A 19,837-nucleotide genomic window follows, 5' to 3' on the forward strand; every position below is an offset into this window, starting at 1 on the left:
GGATGTGGCTATTTTTAAAGTGCGCTAATGTTGACTCCTAATGAACGGTAATGTTTAATTAGGAATATTTATCAATGAAATGTTTTTGGTGCCCATTTTTATTCCGGTTCCCATGTGTCTCCACCCGATTGCGGAAGCCCGTATCGCCAAAGCAGTAAACATTGCGATTAACGACAATAAATTATGGTGAGTCATCCGGTCAGCCGTGGTCTAGGGAACACCATTCGTTAGGCTATCACGCATCGACAAGCTCATACAAAAGTCCACCATCGACGGTCTTATCACATCTCGATAAAGTGACGAAAGAAAGAAAAAGAGTCCCATGCCACCAAAATCTGTTCCTTGCCGACATGGCGGTATGAAATAAAACATGGGAAGGCACACAATTGGTACAACATTGTGTTGGCAGCTGTATTCCACGTCAACGCAAGATCGCGATGATACGTGTTGTACTTAGTTTTACCAATTCATACGTGCCCTCCCGAGCCCCGAACAGTAACATCCACACACGAGCATTCAGCAGCTCCATCCAGGGTCTCCATCGATTACAACAGCGGCGGAATCTAAACCGTACCGATCGGCTTTTCCCTCCTGCTCCGCCGCTTCTGTAAAAGGGCGCTCCAGCGGGATGGAATCGGGGTGGATTAGCATCTCTTCAGCTGTGGGGCGCCCGGGCGCTACGTCACAGACACGCCACGCGGAAGGTATCAATTTTAATCAACGTTCGACACCTTCGGTCGCCTTCAGTAGCGATTTGCCGCCCGATCGATCGGGTTCGTGTGAAGATTTACCGTGATTTGGGGAAGGGTTTGTGCCGTCGGTGTGTACTCTGTCGGTTTGTTTGTTTTCCTCACTTTCGCTATCGGTGGTGGTAGTGGTTGTTCAAAGAGCGGTGCGCGGGAGTCGACACCGACGGTCGGTCACTGCATCTACACGGCGACGCACGGTTCAGGGGTGGCCTTATCATCACACGGGGTGGTTTTTGTCAGCCGGAACGCCGGACCGTTTTTTTTTATCGGAGCCGGCAATCTCTCCCGGCGAGCGGCGTGAACGTGACCTGCGGAATCTGCTTCTACTCTGGTACCCTCCGTCCCGGCGACGGCCACCGACGTGGCTTGTGGGTGTGCATGTGTGTGAGAGAAAGAGAGAGTGAGTGTGAGAGATACAGACGACCGTACCGACACGTTGGTGACGTGCGCCTCTCGCCCAGAGTACGCTGCGCTGCGTGCAATTTACATACCAAACATCTCAAAACCATAACAAAAACCCTCACTGCTGCACCCGCACCACCCGCGGGGTGGGTGATCTGCCACCGGCGACGCCGGACGGGAAAGGAGAATGTTGCGCGAGATAAAGAGCTTGTACAACCGACTCGCGTCGGCCGCCGTCAGTGGCACTGCGGCCCTGTTCGCGTCCAGACCGTTCCGAGCATTCCAGCGCAGTTGGGGACGACCCAGGAAGGGCACGAACGGCGTCAACAACGACGACGGCCAAACCGTCATCACCATGGTCAAAACGGGAAAGGGTGGAGGACCACATCCGGCGGCATCCGGGCGGGTCGTGCTCGCCCGCAAACCAACACAGACCGATGCAGTGGCACGGGAACTCCGGCGAGTACGGGAAGAGAATGCCCGACGACAGCAGCACGATTATTCGCACGTTTTCCGGTGAGCGATCCCGAATCAGGATCAGTTCGAGCCTGTGTTTTTAACTCTTGCCTTTCTACGTTGCTAGGAAAAAGTCGCTGCTGGACTTTGTGCGCCTGTCGTTCGTGATCATGGGAATCGAAATCGTGTACTCCGCTGAGACGGCGTTCGTAACACCGATCCTGCTCGGCATCGGGATCGAGCACCAGCTGATGACGGTCGTGTGGGGAATCTCACCGCTGATCGGCTTCATCGTTTCTCCATTCTTGGGCACCTTCAGTGATCGGTGCCGGTCGAGGTTTGGTCGACGCCGCCCGGTCCTGGTGATGCTGGGCATAGGACTCGTGCTAGGTGAGTGCCAGTGTTCTCGACTTGGTGGCGTGGTGTATAACTCCGATGGACTAATGTGTATGGTGTGGTCATTTGTTGGATGAATCTCAATCAATCTATCCAAGCAATTCAAGTGCATTCCAGTATCCTTTGGGCGACTAAAATATGCAGAATTGAAACGTGTTGTTGAGTTCAGTTTTACATCAATCAAAGTGTGCCTTACCTAGGAACAGACGAATAGAACGTGTCCGTGATACCACTATACCGTGAAACAAAGCGAAAGGAAGAAAAAAGGAACAAACTAACTCGCTTTTGTAAACAAGTTTGCTTTGTGTACTTGGTGCGGGAGATTTGTTTTTCATTACATCACACTTTTACTTTATGAGTAGTAGTGTAGGTAAACTACATTAGGTTCTCATAAAAGTGAAGCAGCTGTTTCGTGCCATTTGTTCTAGTGTATGAATCAATAACAAATAAAATTGGAAATAGTGAGTCAAAAATAGATGAAGTGCAGAAGAAAAGCTACTGTTCGGAAGAGTAGTTAAAAAACATATGGTTGTTCACTAACACACCATACTATTCTTCCAACCTCATAACATCATGCATGTGAGTTGCTTTCACGTTTAGATCGCGCGCGAGATTTGAAACGCTATCATCAAATCTCGGCTGGTTTGTGTACACAAACACTGATTGTGCTTCCATTAGAAAACAGTTCTGTGTTACAAAATCCCTGCGCGATCCCGCTGGAAATATTTCCCCTTTCCTAGGATGACTTGTGTTATCGCCAGCACCAACTGGCGGATGTTGTGACTGGAGACGCCACGTAATGATACAAACGTGTATCCATAACGGACGTTATTGAGTGGATTGTGTGATTAGTGGAATTAAGATATCGGCACCGTTGATTTAGCAGTGCACTTGGTGAACTTGGAGCAGCTGCATTCATCATAAAATCGACCGTACGATGCTGTCATGCAGCTATCAGCCCGGGAGCAGGTTATGAAATTGTCAATACGGGACGATGCTACGCCACTTATCGCTCGAGCACGAGCGTTTGCCTTTTACAGTTTTATTTTAAAGTCACCTTCTTTTTCTCAACATATGAGTTAGCCATTGGTTTCTGATTTGCCCAGTTTTTTCCCACGATCTTATTGTGCACAGCGACGGATGCACCAGCGAATGTGATTTCGAACCAGAATGACTCAATCATACGGCACTTGAAACAATTTCATGCAAAACTCAACTCAGTCAAGTGTGTTGACCTTTGTGAGCGGGCAATATGGTAATCTGTGCAACGAACAAATCAACACTTACCAATTAAGTCACAAATTTTAACCTTTCTGACTTGTGATTTGATTTCATAGCCATTTTTGATATTTTCGAATGTTTTTGAAATGTTCAATGTTTCATTTTGCACTGATAATTTCATATCGCGAAATTATTAAAACAAATTAGTTGCAATTTAAAAAAAAAAATCACTGCACAGTCACGTGTACCAAAAAACTGCCAACGTAAAGGAATAGGAAGAAATATAAAACTCAAAATTACAAAGCTGATACAATAGTTCGGTAGCTGCACTTGTGGTGAAGCATGTGTGAAATTAACATTTGAACTGAAAACAGGTTGATATCTCCATCAATTCAAAGCACTTCTCAACCAGCACTTCAAATCTATTTTGAATTTGATGAAGGCTATAATATGTTTTATTAAATCTTCTTCAATTCGTGATGCTCTACTTTCGCAGGTTGTCTTTTGCTGCCGTTTGGGGAAACCATCGGCCATTGGTTAGGTGACATCGGAGAAGCAGGAGTACCCGTTATTAACAACACTGTTGCGATCGACCCTGGGTCGGATTGGATCTTGTCGAGTAGCACTACCAATCCCAGCATCCATTACCGATGGGCGATAGTGTTCACCATCCTCGGCACTATATTGCTAGACTTTTGTGCCGACTCTTCGCAGGCCCCTTCAATGGCGTACCTGTTGGATGTCAGCTTACCCGGTAAGAGATACGTGCGGAGGGGTTAAGAAATGTACAATCTTGACGAGAGTATTTGATTATTCACAGAGGACCATGGACAGGCTTGTAGTACGTACTCGTTACTGTCCGGGGTCGGAGGATGTATAGGATACCTCATCGGAGCGATCGACTGGGATGGAACGATATTGGGGGATCTGCTTGGTGGCAACATCAACACCGTGTTTATTCTGGTGACGATCATCTTCGTGCTTTGCCTCACCGTAACGCTGTGCAGCTTTCGAGAAATTCCACTTGCTCTCATGGAGCGCGACGAGTTGCTGCAGCCACTTACCGAGCGCATCATTGCCAAGGAGCGGCAACATCGTACCACCGAGCGTCAACTGGTGCCGGTGAAAGACCTCGCCGATTCTTTGGTGCTTCAGCTAAACAGCGAGTACGAGCAACCGAACGGTCATCACATCACCATGAACGGACACACGGAAAAGGAACCACTTCTGGGCAACGGCAGCACCGCACACACGACCAAAGACTTCCTCAAGACCACCTTCCGGATACCGTCCGCGCTGGGGGTGCTGTGCGCGACGAATCTCTTCTGCTGGATGAGCCACATCAGCTATAGCCTTTACTTTACGGACTTTGTCGGTGAGAAGGTGTTCGGCGGTGACCCGATGGCAAACTCCGACTCCGACGAGTACGCACTCTACATCGAGGGCGTCCGCTATGGATGCTTCGGGATGGCTATCTATTCGATGGCCTCTTCCACGTACTCGTACACGATTGAGCGGTTAATACGGCGGTTCAGAGCACGGACCGTCTATTGCGGTGGGCTGTTGATCGATTTCCTCGGCATGATGTATATGGCAGCGTTTCCCAACAAAATCACCGTGTACGTGTTCAGCGTTACAGGTGGCATCGTCAGTGCGCTGCTTTTTACGATGCCGTACATCATCCTGGCAAAGTACCACGCGAAAGGATGGGTATGTATACAGATTTAAATAATAATTTATTTCGGTTTGTGAAAAACCATAAAACCGGCTAAATACTTGAACATCACTGTACAAGATGCCATGTGCTGTCTATTGCATACCTTAGGGATGCAATTTGCTTCATTCAAATTATAACGCCTACTAGATTCATGAATTGAGCACGTGGGTTTGGGGATTCAATTTATACGTTTGAAATACACCAACAATGTTTTAAATCGCACACTTCTTTATCTTTTCCCACAGCTGGACGCAAGTGGCGAAACCAGTGCAACCCAACCGCGCCGTGGGCTCGCCTCCGACATCTCGCTTATCGGCAGCATGCTGTTCGTGGCGCAGATCATCCTTTCCCTCTCGATGGGGCCACTCGTGACGCTAACCGGAACGACCGCCTCCGTCATCTACACTGCCAGCGTGTGCAGCCTTATAGCGGCACTGTGCGCCTCCCAGATCCAGTATCTGGATCTGTAGCCTTAACTCTATTGCTCGCAGTAGCATACACCTCCACGATGTGATACTAACCGAAAGGGGATAGCGATAGAGATCTAGGGAATGTAGATTGTAGGTAGCCAACTTTTACCAAATGACACCAACAGCGGGAGGCGGGGATCTGCTCCATGGTCTATCGAGTTCGATAAGGCAAGGTTAATTTCTCATTGTTTTTTTTTTGTTTTTTTGTAGATAGAGTAGCGTAATCCAAAGAATTGTAGATTTTTCGTACAGTTGCGCTCATGTTTATAGGATACAACAAAAGCCAATTCTAACTTTATTTAAGGGTTTAATGGAAAACCCCATAAATAACCCCAACTTACCATCAAAGGGTTGTAAATTTTATGAATAAATAGTTTTACTAAATAATGAGAATTTCGTTTGGGTTCTATTTTTATCCGCGATTTTTTGGACAAATATGAAAAAGTCAATATTCTGAAGAGGATGAACAAAAATGTGTTTCTTTCAACTGTTTTCCTACATGAAAGCATTCGATTGCTACAACCCTACGTTTGATTCACATTTTCCCACCATTGAAATCAAATAAACATTTTACAATTGGCTAAAATAGGCTCACGGGTTCTTTATCAGACAACCGGATCGTTATTGGTCGGACATAAAAGGAGGAGATTTCGCCAAAAACAACCCAATTTTCCCGTGCCAATGCGCTTACAACTGCGTGGCCATTATCGGCTCTCGAATTGGGACCATATAATTTCGATCGTTGGACCTTTTGAAGGTTCGCAAAGGTTCCATGGAGTAATCTTCAGCCAGACTCGTGTACACTTTCGCCGATTGACGCAAAATGCGTCGCAAGGTAAGATTTGCCACCATCGTGGTGATAAACATGGACGATGGTGATGAATTGATTATCCGAACCCGGCAAGGTCGTAAATTTCACGAGCCCTTGCCATTTATCAATGTTGCGAAAAAAAACGGTTTAATCCGGTACCGATTGGCGCTACAATTCCGTATCCCAAAGTGCGTCGAGAGGAACGGTGTTTTGGTATGCGCCAGATATTTGACGAGAAGGCAAACGTCGACTAAATAAGTTCCAGAGTTAGTTATGAATTCGTTGAGCTTCGTCGGTGCATATCGTTAGCAGATCGCACTCGAATGAGCTAACTTTCATGGGAAAGGTGAATAATAAATGTCCGCACACGGACGCGTAATATCTGATGACTTAAAGAAGAGCCTTAAAAATTAGAAATTAAATAATTCATCGATGCTTTGGTTGTGTCACTAACGAGTTTCCAGCCACACCACCAAAGAGTGTGTGCAAAATTAACCTCAATCAAGTTCCTCTTGAAGTTCACGTTTAACCCATTAGAAGGTAAGTTTGAGTGATCGATTATCTCAACACGAAGCGTGTCTCTGTAGTGGTCCACAACCGGTGATTAAAAATCTCGCCTAGCACCGATTTGCAGTAGCATGGCTGCAGCACTACACGGTTCCGGTTCTGGGCTGTCACGAAAGGAAAAAAAAGTCGATAAAAAATCACATCACCCATTTTGTTCTGCCAATAACCAGATGACCGTTCTGATCTGTGTTCCAAGCGATTGAGACCACAGCGGACGCATGTCTTGACCTTCTGCTGGCTCCTCAGGCAGATGGAGGTTAGTCACCCAAGGGTTCGGGTACAGCTCATGAGCATCGCAGGTTACTTTCAAACGGCAAACCTTTTTTTATGAACCTACATAACGGGCTGCGGGCTGAGTTTAACAGCAGACATAGGCAAACAAATGTGCAAAGACGAAAAAAGACCAAAGTGAACTCAGAACGGTTTCAAACACTGTTAATGACGGTTTCAAGATATGACAAACAAATTCTGTGTCCTTGAATGTAGCGGAATTTCGTAAACAATTTAACAAAAACTTTATTTCGCTTGGTAGTGTTCTAAACCATAGTTTTACCGTTAGGTGAATGCATGTCTTATTCCTCCGAAACATGCTTCTACTGTTTCGAAGCATTATTTCTCGTTCTATACGATTGAACTTGTAAACTATATTTCACCGGATGAGCATAAAAACTGAAATAGCTAATGAAGGATATCGTTTGTTTATTTCAGCTGCTTGCCACCTCAGAAGTATGAATTCGACATAGAATAGTCGAAAATTTGTTTACGTTCAACGAATGAAGAACATTTGATTGAAATATTTACAAACTTTAACTAAATTATAACTCGCAAGAGACTTTTTTCCAAAAGTGCCATTAAAATCGCATCAAGTATCACCGTTCCAGCCATAGTTCCCCACTGTTAATAGCGACTGTTGATTCTATTTGTAGAAAATCAGTAATAAACTGCAACACATTTTTATCAAAAAGAGACCAGCATCTACTTCAGCTTTAACATGTCCTAATGTACCTTATTTTATTTTTTTAAATCAAAATCTCTTCCACGTGAACCGTCTATAATGCATCTGCAACAATGTACGCACATTCATTTGAAATAAAGTTCTAGCTGCATGGAAACACGGAACACAACCGGATGTGGATGTGCTTAACCGTTTCCCGTTGTTGACTGATGGGCCAAATGATTGGAAACCATTCCACGAACTGAACGATCCACTGTAAACTCTTAAAAACCCCGGTAATCCGACTCTGGTTGAAAACTGAAACAAACACTTGAACACAACCAGTTCCGGTCGGGAACAAAACAATACGATCGGGTTGCTGTTCAACATTTTTCCAACAACTGATCTACATGTAAACACGTACGAAGAAGATGATCGCATCCAAATGATCGATAACTGAAGCGAGGTTGGTTGCACGAAAAGGTGCCTTTCTTATAATGAAATAATGGATAAGGATCGATTGGAACACAAATGGAGAGTTGCGAAAAGATAGAGTACCGAAAAGGCATCGACACAACCAGGAACGAAACGATATCTCGTAACTGGTCAAATAAGCTGATAATCGCCGGCCCTCCTCGCTCCATCATCCACGTTGGCGGCAGTAAATTAAATCGCCCAATTAGGATAATAAAGATCGACCGTTATAAAATACACCTTCCTTCTCTCATACACATGCACGCCACATGAAACGGGGTGGGAAAATGTGGTACGCTTATCAGCGAATAATTCTTCGTTCAATACTTTCTTCCAATATGTCTGTCTCTCGGCCCAAGGACGTACGCGCCTGAAGCCCTCCAGAAGGAGGCCTAACGACCCCCTCCGGCGGGTGTGCGAGGGGCGGTAGATCGACGTGCAGGTAAGGAAAACCGCCAACACACATACACACAACGACAACAACAATAAGAGCGGTAACGAAAAATAATAAACCCCGCCAACCTGCAGGCGGTAATCGCGACGCCGCTTATAAAAACGCGATCGCAGCCGGCGACGACGTTTAGTAGCGCGCGTGTGACGTTCCACGGTGGGCTTGAGAGAACTAAGGTGACGGAAAAAAACGAGGAGGAGGAAACAACCACCCGTTAGTTGTCACGCAGGTTGCAGCAATTGCACACCTGAACCACGTGGAACGCGAGTATTTAAAAACAAAAAATCCGGTGATTTCGTTCGGTTATTCGGAGTTTGCGTTTTAAGAGGCGAAGTGTTCCAAACTACGCCAGTTTTGTGTGGGTGAATTCGTGAGACGGCGGTGCGGCATGTGCGGAGGGATTCGGTTCCTGCAGGACCGTCGCGTGTTCGAGCTGAAAACGTTGTGAAATTGAGAACCCGGCCGAAGGATTTGGTTTTGCTTTTAAACGAAAGTTTAGAGTTGAATTGTTTTGAAGAAAGACGAGAAGCCGGAGTGAACCAGGCGTGGAGAAAAAGGATCAACACCCAATATGCAGTCCTCGTTGTCCTGCTGCTCCGGGAACGGGTGACATAGGGTTTTGGTTTTTGCCGAAACGAAAGCAACAAAGTCCCCGTGAACAAACAAAGAAAAGCCTAATCGAAGTGCCATCGACAGTTGCCACCCGGTGCCATAAAAGTTACCATAACTTTTCACTAAGAAAAGCTAATTATTTGAAAAAAAAAGGCAGATTTCATATTCAACTTAGTGCTAAGTGCCAGTGGTATTGGGAGCGATGGCCGAAAGTAACGAAACAGCGAACAAAATGGACGCCGCAGGGTACGCGAATGGCGGGCCGCAGCCCTCCGATCAGGAAATTATGGACGGCATGCTGCAGGTACGCTTCCTGCACGCCAAAAAGCTTGACCGGGACTACTCGCATCTGTTCCGGTAAGTTCGGGGAAGCTCGCCTGCACAATGTTTCCAAAACCGAATCGATCGTGGATAAACGAGAAAATGTTTTACAGAGAAATATTTAACCGGAAAGAAGTTTTCTGACATCTATTAGCAGAAATAAAACCTAGTTAGACCCATTTTCTATGTCTGTGGTTCATTTAAAAATACATTTCCTTCTGTTCAATTGACCTCAAATGGCACACTAATTTAATAGTAATAACATTCAACAGAATCTGGGGCATACGAAACTTATCTGCACTTAGTGGTTTATTCACTTTTAATGGTTTTGTGAGTAGTTTCAAATGACCAATAAAACATTACAGCATTGCAAACCACCCAGCGTTCATTAAAGTGACATCGCCTCGTCGTACGATGGCAAATAAAACAAAGCTTGCACATCATTTCAGGACCGACGCGCGCGTTAAAGGTGACACCATAACCTTTCCCTTCTGCAAACATGCCTGCTAAGTCCTTCTTTTCCGGTGTCAATGGCTCCATTGCTGCTCATAATTGTTTTTCACCCACAACCCGCTGGCGAAATTGCACACTGTGAACGTCACACGCGCGATGGTTTATTGCGCTATAGGTGCTATAATCGATATGTATGCCTATGTTTCCACGGGAGTTGGAGTGGGTATTTCCCTCGCTGAGAAATGGAACATGGTGGGCTTCGGGTGGAATTAGCCGCTACAAGCCAGCTCGGTCCAGATTGCACTCTCACGGCTTAGAAGAGGGATGGAAGCAGTCATTCGTCGATTAAGAGATTGTATCTTACCGGCAACTCGTTTCTCCCAAACAACCAAAGCAGCACCTGACAGGGGCACCATAAAACACAAACTTTATCTGGCGTATGCTCAGCTTTATCGGCGCGTTTTCGGTTATTACACGGATAACCGAGTGTCAACAACTTGCTTATCCTCGTATCATCGGTACAATGCCTTCGTGGTGTTAATTTTGCACATCATCAACGTTCTTGGAAAGAGATAGCTTAAGTATCCAAGGAAACATCTGTTCCCCGACAACGAATATATGGTTCATCGCTTCTGTGGGAACGGTCGCCCATGGAAACGAAATGAAAGTGAAACTTTTGCAATAGTGCTTGCATTGATAAAGCTCCAAACAACAGTTTTAATACACGTGGTCTTAGTCGCCAACACCAGATGGTCCTGCCGTGGAAATCTGAGTGACGATTAGCCACGATAATGGTCACGATGCGGAGGCAAGTGTTGCCATATTTATCTTCACCGGAGTACACCTTTTCGATAAGAAAGCCTATGTTTGCTAAAGTATGTTTACTTTCTGAGATAGACAAAACATGCATTTTAAAATTAAAGCTTAGTAAAGCGGTAACCCTCCTATCTGGGTTGGATTTTGCCAAGCGAATGTTTGCCCGGTGTTTTGAATTTCAAAATGCACTTTCATTCCGGCTAACAAGCTTACGGCTCGGAAACGAATTTGTCATTGCGGAACGTGCCATTTGGCTGTTTGACACCGCAGTGCCAATGTTCAACTGAAGACTGGTTTAACTTGTTCCATTGCTGCACCCCTCCCGGTAGAATGGACCATGAGCTAAGAAGCACCCAAAAACAACACGAACGAAACGGATTAATGAGAGAACGTCTGACGTGTGCGAAACTGTTTACTAGTCCATGAGCTTTTACAACCAGTTATTAACCCCACTAGCAATCGCATTAAATTAAGTTTACTTCAATGTGCGTTTTAGCAAGAGAAAAAAAATCCAAACATCTCGTTGAATTATGAAACGAATCCCATCGCTCTTTTGGGGATCCCTACGAACAGAACCGAACCAAGAAGATGAATTGGTGAATAAATCATCAAGACTTAAAACTAGCTTTGAGGTACACATACCAAAGATAAAAACTACAAGAGAATAAAATACAAAGGGGGTTTGGATGTAAAAGAAACCACCTTGATTACTGCGAGTAACCGTAATATGGTGATAAGCAGATTGAATAGAACACAATTGTTGACAATGTTAATGTAGGTAAAAGCACCAATCATACCGACCTACCTTTTGATCGATAGTGATAAAATGAGGTGATAAGGATAAAATGGGTTCTTTTCATTTAGGTTTGTTTTTACTCATCTCTACCTTGAACTACATTAAAATCAGTTCGTGTAAGCAAATAAAATGCTTAAAAGTGTGTAAAAAGGTATTGTGAGAATTGTAATTGTTTGCAACAGAATAAACCCTACCAAAAGGGTTAATGATAATTTAATGAATTCTTATCTTCTGCCTGCAATTACAACACTTCATGAGTAATCTAGGGCAAACCCATTGGCTCGTTAAAGAAACAAATGATTTTATGTCATTCATTACGCTGTATGAGGGTCGTAGCTTGAATCCATGTTTTGTAAGAAAGAAGCAGGAACGCAAGAAGTACAACATGAACTGACCTTCACTGTGGTGTTTCTACTCATGAACTGCAGGAAAAAATCGCGCCTGCAGCTGATTCGCCTTTCGATGGTGATCGTGGGCATCGAGTTCCTGTACGCGGCCGAGACGGCCTTCGTTACACCGATCCTGCTCGGCATCGGTCTCTCGCACACCTTCATGACGATGATCTGGGCGTTCTCTCCGGTGCTCGGGTTCCTGTTCGCTCCCATGATCGCGTCCTTCAGCGATACCATCCGAGGGCGCTGGGGTCGTCGGAGGCCGGTACTTCTCGGGCTAGGGCTAGCGATGATGGCGGGCATGTGGATCCTGCCGCACGGCAAATCGATCGGCGTGTTCTTCGGCGATCCGGACGTCCCGGTCGACCAGATGGAGGGTTTCCGGTGGTCCATACCGGTGACGATCGTGGGTTTGGTGCTGACGGACTTTGACGCCGAGACGAGCAACGGCATCGCGCGCGCCTACTTCATGGACATGTGCATGCCGAGCGACCAGGCGCGCGTCCTCACGACGGCCATGTTTATCGGCGGGCTCGGCGGAACCGTCGGGTACGTGCTCGGTGCCATCGACTGGAGCCAGACGAACCTCAACCTGCTCGGAAGCAACGAGGCCACCGTGTTCCTCTTCGTGTTCCTGGTGCTGGCGGTCGGGCTGTCGATAACGCTCACCAGCTACCGGGAGGTTCCGCTACCGCTGCTCGAGTCCGACCCCCTGCTGCGGCACGTGTCCCCGAAGGTGTTCGAGGCGGAGAAGGCCCGCCAGCGGGCAATATACAGCATCTCAAAGGACGTCATCGTGGCCGACCCGGTGAAGGTGGAGCTGGCGGTCGAGGCGTCCGTCACGGTCGAGCCGGATGCCGACGAGAAGCCGCTCCGTCTGCGCGACTTCGTGCGCAACATCGTGCACATGCCGCGCAGTCTGTTCATCCTCTACACGACGCAGTTCTTCTCGCAGCTCGGCTACCTCAGCTATTGTCTCTACTTCACAGACTTTGTGGGTGCGGAGGTGTTCGGTGGGGACGTGGCGGCACCACCAGGCTCACCCGAGCTCGCCCTGTACGAGGAGGGGGTCCGTTACGGTTGCTGGGGAATGGCGGTGTTCGCCGTCTGCAGCGCGTCATACTCGGCCATCATCGAGCAGCTGATTCGACGACTCGGGTAAGCGAACCTCGGGTGTGAGTTGATAAGAAGATAACATCTACAATTGAACAAAAATATAAATTAGTCACAACAATATCTCTTTCTTGACATTCTTACTACTTGTTAAAATTAACTGCAAGATTTCTTTATCGTCTGCTTGTCATATTTTGATGAGGAAATAATAATGGAAGCTTAGAATCTAGCTCATTTCAATGTGCTTAATGGTAATAACCGTGTCTTTTCCTTCCACAAATCAGTGCTCGTCCAGTGTATATGGCCGGGCTGCTGCTGTTCAGCGCCGGCATGCTCATAATGGGCCTTTTCCGGGAGAAGTTTGTCATTTTCATCGCCTGCCCAACGGTGGGAATCATGTACTCGGGGATGTACTCCATACCGTACCTGATAGTGGCACACTATCATTCCAAAAACTCGGTAAGTTACGAACCGGTCAATTGCAAGTCGGTACACAAAACTGACGAATCTTTCCCGGTTTCCGTCCCGCACAGTTTGAGATGAAGGACGGCAAGTGCGTCGAAAACACCACCAAACGGGGCTTCGGAGCGGACGTTTCTCTGATGAGCAGCATGCTGTTCCTCGCCCAGGTAAGCTGCGCGGCGTAAAGCGTTTTCCCGCAAGGTGATAATGTCCCCGTTTTTCGTTCCTTCCCACCTCCTCAGCTCATCATATCGCTCGCCATCGGCAGCATTATCGACGCGGTGGAGTCGAATGTCGTGGTCATATTTTCCGCCAGCATATTCTCCCTCGTGGCCGCGCTGACGGCCTCGCAGATCGTCTACATGGGACTGTGATAGCGCACCGGTGGCGGATGGATTGGGAACCCTTTGGACGGAATGGCGGAAATGTGATACGCGCGTAGCGGTGGGAGGACGATACTGTGATTTACTATGATGTGCACTAATAAATGTCTGGTCGATGAAGTGTTACCGATGCACCGACGGCTCAAATGTTAACTTCTTTGTCGGATTTAATTAAACTTAACCGAAACGGATATCGCCTTTTTTTAAAGCGTTCAAAGCACAATTGCAGGGATTTTAATTTCTACTTATAAAACACCACATTCAAGTACAAAAACAACTATGTAAATTTGCAAGTGACATTGATGTTGTGATAGAAAGAAATGCTTTCAATGCGGGTATTTACGGAGTCATTCACACTAGCTGTCGACATTGAAACAACCAGATACCATAACGATTTAATTCGTTTGTCTACCCTACGGTTCGAGTGAAGAAGGAGTACTAAAAACTGTTAAAGACCCTTACTTAAATTCCCTTTTACTTTATAATTTTTCAAACAAAATATTTAAATAAGGAATTTATTTTCTAACGTCTTCTTAAATTAACCGGTCATCGAAAACATTCATTTTCTTCTTTCGTAATCAGGTAATAGCAGATGAAACGGGGGTTTGTGGAAGTAAAATCAGGAGATAGTAATTAGAATCCATTTGCACACCCTACATGAACATTACACTTCGATTGGATAGCATTCGTGTAATTATAAAAAAAAACATGACAGCAGCTTGTTGGGGCCAACTATTTACCAGTTCTATGCTGGAGGGTATTTTTTTAACTACACAACTATCACTTCTTACGCAAAAACGTAACAGCCGGACGTCACAACATCCCCGGAACGATTAGTGGAGAGCACAATCGGTTTCACCCGTTCTGATTAGAACCTGCCTTAAGGAGGGGCCATCCTTATCGCTTGGTTAAAATTGCTTTACATTGGGGAGTAGTTTGAGAGAAAACATAAAAAAACAAATTGAAATCACACTAGGGCTAGAACAGGAAGCCCGTGCCCGAGCGATTCATGGTCAATTGCCGCTCGCCATCAAGGTGCTATATTTATTTCGATTGAGGTTAAAACTGCTTATCTTTTCCCGAATGGGCCTTATTTTTTCCTTCTATTTCGTTCTCCCATTCTGCTTGTTTAAATGTGTTACATTTCTCTCTTATCAACGCAACGAACAGACAATTCAATATTTCTTTTTTGTCAGTCGGCACCCTAGAGGGTACGTAGGGGAAAGTGGAGCAAGATGAACCACCGATGAATACACCGGTATATTTGAGTTGAATTATGTATTTTAATCTAGTGGATTGTGCTACTTAGTGGACCTTATGAACATGAACTGTTAATTTCACGGTTCTACATTATCAGACAAAATAGAAATAATTAAAAATTGTGTTAGCAATCAAGTGTTGAAGCGTAACAAGTGTTGAAATAAGATATTGCAATCGAGCACATATACACCAAGTACCCCAATATATTATTTAACGAATACTGGAAAGGAATTGGGTTCTTAATCATTGTATTCGGGAAGTGGACACAAGAACTAAAACTTTCTTATCCGTGGGTAATATACATCGGATTATGTGCGGCAGAGTTCACCGGTATTAATATTGAAACACACTGCTATACATGTGGCAAAAATTTCGAGCTATGAACTTTTTAAAGCTTTTTGATAAAAATAAAAATGTTAAAGTGTTGATATATTTTCGGTAATTGAGGAAAAGTTGTCAAATTGATCTGTACGTAATTTGGGGTATGTGTTTGCAATGTTTTTCGCTCAAGTGGTGCATATTGCCTCACCTTACCTTAAGCTACCAAAAAGGGACAAAAACTGTCACAACGCTATTACAATCACGCGAGATTAAGGACGAGTTTGAGGTTAAACGTTCGCTTCCGCGTCCCGGGGCAGAGATTACGGACGACACAAAATGCGTACGATCGTACGGATCAGCATCCGTCTTTTCAGTACGGTTTCGGTGCTCTTTCGGTGCGCAACGCTGCCCAGGCGACCATGTACGGTACGTACCAGCAGCATGGCCGGCTGTCGGAGGATGAAGTGCTGCACGGGATGCTGGTGCAGCGACACCGGTACGCGAATGCCGATCCGAGCCGTGGCTATCAGCACTCGTTCAGGTGAGTTCCGATGGTGTGGTGCGATCGGTACAGATACCTTTACCGGAGTGGTGATGATGGTGGTCCCCGTGATGAAACTGTTCCGGACGCATTGACTCGAGTTGTAAGCTGATAAGTGACGTTTCGATTCTGATTCATCGTAGAGCCAAATCAAAATGGGAGCTGGTACGGTTGTCATTGATGATCGTCGGCATCGAGTGTACGTACGCGACGGAGACGGCGTTGGTGGCGCCTATCCTGCTCGGCATCGGCTTACCGCACACGATCATGACGATGATCTGGGCGATGCCTTCCCTTGCAGGGCTTCTATTCGCGCCGGTGATCGCATCCATCAGCGATCGGTTAAGATCGCGCTGGGGACGCCGGAGACCCGTCCTTCTGGCGCTCGGTGCGACGACCCTCACCGGAATGCTGATCCTTCCGAATGGGACGGCCGTCGGAAGGCTGCTCGGGCTGGACAGCGTGCCATGGTTGGCTACGATCACCACCATCGGGTTGGTCATGAGTGACTTCTCGGTCGAGACGAGCAATGGCATCTGCCGGACGTACGCGATGGAGGTGTGTACGGTGCGTGATCAGACGCGCGTCCTCAGCGTTATGGTACTGACCGGGGGTATCGGTGCTACAATGGGTGCCTTGTTCGGAGCCATCGATTGGGACACGATAGGCATCGGTGAGCTGTTCGGTGGAAACGATTCGTCCGTGTTTGCAGCCAACTGGATCGTCCTGTTTGTGGGGCTAGTCGTCACACTCACCAGCTTCCAGGAGATCCCACTTCCGGTGCAAGAATCGGACCCGATGCTACGACCCGTCACTCAAAAGATGCTTCTGGACGAGGTACGCCGGGTTAACGGCGAGAAGGGTGAGGCCGAGGTAGACGATACGCCGGAAGTGGTCGGCTTTCGACAGTTCGTACGCAACGTGCTTCAGATGCCACGGTCTATGAAGATTCTATGCCTTACTCAGCTTCTAAGCCATATGAGCTACCTGACGTACTGTTTATACTACACCGATTTTGTCGGTGCAACAGTGTACGATGGCGATGTGCGGGTAAGTTCTTTTCCATAAGTTCCACAAATTCACACAATCATCTTTCATCTGTTTCGTTAGGCTCTCGAAGGATCCCCGGCTGCCGAGCGATACGCCGATGGTGTCCGTTTCGCGTGTCTCGGTATGGCACTCTGTTCGACCACGTCCTCGATCTACTCGACGTTCATCGAACGGTTGATCGTGCGGTTCGGGGCCCGCCCTGTCTACGTCTGTGGGCTTCTTGCGCACAGTATCGGCATGCTGGCGATGGGGTTGGTGCCACACAAGCTGGTGGTGTTCCTATGCTGCTCCCTCACCGGGGTCATGTATGCGACCATCTATTCCATTCCGTTCCTGCTGATATCGCACTATCATTCCAAAAATTGTGTAAGTACAACGTCCCGTTGGATAATTTAACAATGAAATATGCAACATAACATCAACGTTCAACGTGTTAAAACATCAACAACGTTTCTATAGTTTAGCGAAGTCAACGGACAGTACGTGGAGAGTATCGAGAAACGTGGATTCGGTGTTGACGTCTCAATGATGAGCAGTATGTTATGTTTGGCGCAGGTATGATTAAGCAGAAGACAATCTAAACTCTAACGGATTTCAATAATCTAATCACATATTGTTTCTTCTCACAGCTTGTAGTATCGATGGCAATTGGAGCCGTTATTGACGCCGTCGGCTCAACTCTGATTATCACTTTCATATCATCTGCGTTCATGATATGCGCTTCCTTGTCTGCCATGGCCGTTCTCTACATGGGACTGTAACTAACATCGAAATGTGCGTAGTTGTACATAAAAGTAGCCATTGATAAAATAGCAGCGTAACAAAAATAGGCTCTATGTGTAAAAAGACTAACAGCGATAGAATTTTGCACAATATTTTATAAATTGGTTCGCTAAACCGAGAACATATTGTTGAAAAAGAATCTAAATAATCTAACGTTTATATAATGATAAAGTATAAAGTGTTTCTAAACACATATTTTAGTTTAGAAATTTTGGTATGTATATAAAACAAACTTTGATACCTGTTTAAGAGCAGAAATCAAAATTTCACTTAACTTTCAACAAGAAAAGGATTTCATATGCTTGCATATAAAAATGATTTAATTAGATCACTCAGTGCCTGTATATTTCTGGTTTTCATTGGTTATGTTATTTGATTAAGTTACTGTTTAGAAAGGTTAGTTTTTTAAACTTTACAAAGGTCATTATAACATTGCCAACTTTTTAAATCACTTTATTGGCCAAATATGTATTTAGTAACTCTATTAACGATTAGTGAAATAGATTGTTACTTTCAATTCGAGGAAACCTAAACAAAGCCTACTTGAATCCGTTAAATAGGGTAACAGAACACTTTTGAGGGTTGGGGTTCAAAAAGTCTACACAAAACAAACCGGTCCCCAGAACCCCTGTGCTTATGCAATTTCAATGCATGGCTTTAATAGGCCGGATTTACCATTGGTTCCGCAACAAGACGAGGTCAGCAAATAGTTTGTTTTTCAGACGGTGTGTTTTACCCGTCCATAATAAACAATCAAATGAAGACACTTTTTTGCCAAAATTCACCTGAAACATGCACCAACAGATGACGTAAGTTACATTTAATCTACACACCAAGCGCATCGTATCATCGACAGAATGGGCGCTATAAGAAACACAGCTGTTATTTGTTATTCTTAGAAACAGATTGCCACCCCCCATAATGCTCAACCAATAAAACTCATCACTCTTCACCCTCCATATAACTGTTCCAAATGGGTGCTTATTGTCGCGAATAAAATGCCCATTAAAATTAAACCCCTCAATATCACGCATTGCCGCCATGAGTTGCGTATTTTTCCGCGGAGGGAACGCATGTACACACCTGGGCAAACGATACCGCCGCCGGGCCAAGTTGCTATGCATGACCTACCATACACCGGAACGACGTTGGGCAAGGGAATCTAATCCTCTCCCCCCCCCCCCCCCCCCCCCCCCCCTCCAACCATATATCGCCAAAGCCCGATGATGCTGGGTGACGTTAGACCGAACCAGTGTTGCGTATTGCTAACTTAGGTTAGCTGATGTGTAGTCACGATCACTTTTTAATCGCTTGTACGGATTACCAAACGTTTTGTCGTGGCCTGAACAACGTTCAATTGGGTTGGAGGGCTCGGAGGGACATACACTATCAGAGGCGATGAATTAAGGGCTGCACCTCCCACTAGTCCATGCTTGCCGGTAATCCGCGCTCCATAGCTTCCAATTATGCTACCCAAAGCAGTGAGTGAGGGCGAACGAACTGCATTTTCTAGCGTTCCACGCCCGGTGCAGTTGTGTCCGTGAAGCGGCAAAATAGGGCCAAACGGAGTGAAAAAGAAGGGGAAAGGTGTTGAGAAGGGGACGGGTAGTAGCGGCAGGTGGGAGTAGGGTAAATGTGAATGAAACAGCGTGGATCGACAGTGTTGTGGCGCTTGCTGTGCCAGCAGGTCGCATTCGTGAGTGCTTTTAGTTGGATACCGATTCCTTCCCCCTTTTTAGTGAACGTGCATAAATGGACCTTCAAGACATTGAGAAGTTCTGAAATGTAATCTTAGAGATATTCAAATGGCAGTGTAGAATTGCCAGCTTACCAGGAGTTAACAAGACCTCGAAGGAAAGCGATCGCAAAAGTGAAAGTTTCGACGT

At 45.9% G+C, this 19,837-nt stretch overlaps 3 protein-coding genes across 3 annotated transcripts; all 3 read left to right on the plus strand.

Moving 5' to 3' along the window:
- Positions 1–1,338: 1,338 nt before the first annotated feature.
- LOC131288578 (proton-associated sugar transporter A-like) lies at positions 1,339–5,411 on the plus strand. The gene is made up of 5 exons (XM_058317720.1): positions 1,339–1,667; positions 1,735–1,997; positions 3,721–3,978; positions 4,045–4,934; positions 5,187–5,411. The coding sequence occupies exons 1-5, from the start codon at positions 1,339–1,341 to the stop codon at positions 5,409–5,411; spliced, it is 1,965 nt and encodes a 654-aa protein (XP_058173703.1).
- A 4,051-nt stretch (positions 5,412–9,462) lies between these two features.
- On the plus strand, positions 9,463–13,987 carry LOC131288579 (proton-associated sugar transporter A-like). Its single transcript, XM_058317721.1, has 5 exons — positions 9,463–9,617; positions 12,075–13,196; positions 13,436–13,610; positions 13,685–13,780; positions 13,856–13,987. Exons 1-5 carry the CDS (start codon positions 9,463–9,465, stop codon positions 13,985–13,987), a joined length of 1,680 nt encoding a protein of 559 aa, XP_058173704.1.
- Positions 13,988–15,996: 2,009 nt separating this feature from the next.
- On the plus strand, positions 15,997–17,929 carry LOC131288693 (proton-associated sugar transporter A-like). Its single transcript, XM_058317861.1, has 5 exons — positions 15,997–16,118; positions 16,262–17,168; positions 17,229–17,534; positions 17,628–17,723; positions 17,798–17,929. Exons 1-5 carry the CDS (start codon positions 15,997–15,999, stop codon positions 17,927–17,929), a joined length of 1,563 nt encoding a protein of 520 aa, XP_058173844.1.
- Positions 17,930–19,837: the final 1,908 nt, after the last annotated feature.

The sequence above is a fragment of the Anopheles ziemanni genome, chromosome 3 (genome assembly GCF_943734765.1).
Source record: "Anopheles ziemanni chromosome 3, idAnoZiCoDA_A2_x.2, whole genome shotgun sequence".
NCBI classification, from domain to species: domain Eukaryota; kingdom Metazoa; phylum Arthropoda; class Insecta; order Diptera; family Culicidae; genus Anopheles; species Anopheles ziemanni.

Bases quoted from the DNA above. Each gene is read 5' to 3' on its own strand.
- LOC131288578 (XM_058317720.1), top strand. From the start codon at position 1,339: ATGTTGCGCGAGATAAAGAGCTTGTACAACCGACTCGCGTCGGCCGCC. The intron at 1,998-3,720 runs GTGAGTGCCAGT...CTACTTTCGCAG, and splicing joins GGGCATAGGACTCGTGCTAG to GTTGTCTTTTGCTGCCGTTT. The intron at 4,935-5,186 runs GTATGTATACAG...CTTTTCCCACAG, and splicing joins AGTACCACGCGAAAGGATGG to CTGGACGCAAGTGGCGAAAC.
- LOC131288693 (XM_058317861.1), top strand. From the start codon at position 15,997: ATGTACGGTACGTACCAGCAGCATGGCCGGCTGTCGGAGGATGAAGTG. The intron at 17,535-17,627 runs GTAAGTACAACG...ACGTTTCTATAG, and splicing joins ACTATCATTCCAAAAATTGT to TTTAGCGAAGTCAACGGACA. The intron at 17,724-17,797 runs GTATGATTAAGC...TTCTTCTCACAG, and splicing joins GTATGTTATGTTTGGCGCAG to CTTGTAGTATCGATGGCAAT.
- LOC131288579 (XM_058317721.1), top strand. From the start codon at position 9,463: ATGGCCGAAAGTAACGAAACAGCGAACAAAATGGACGCCGCAGGGTAC. The intron at 13,197-13,435 runs GTAAGCGAACCT...TCCACAAATCAG, and splicing joins CAGCTGATTCGACGACTCGG to TGCTCGTCCAGTGTATATGG. The intron at 13,611-13,684 runs GTAAGTTACGAA...CGTCCCGCACAG, and splicing joins ACTATCATTCCAAAAACTCG to TTTGAGATGAAGGACGGCAA.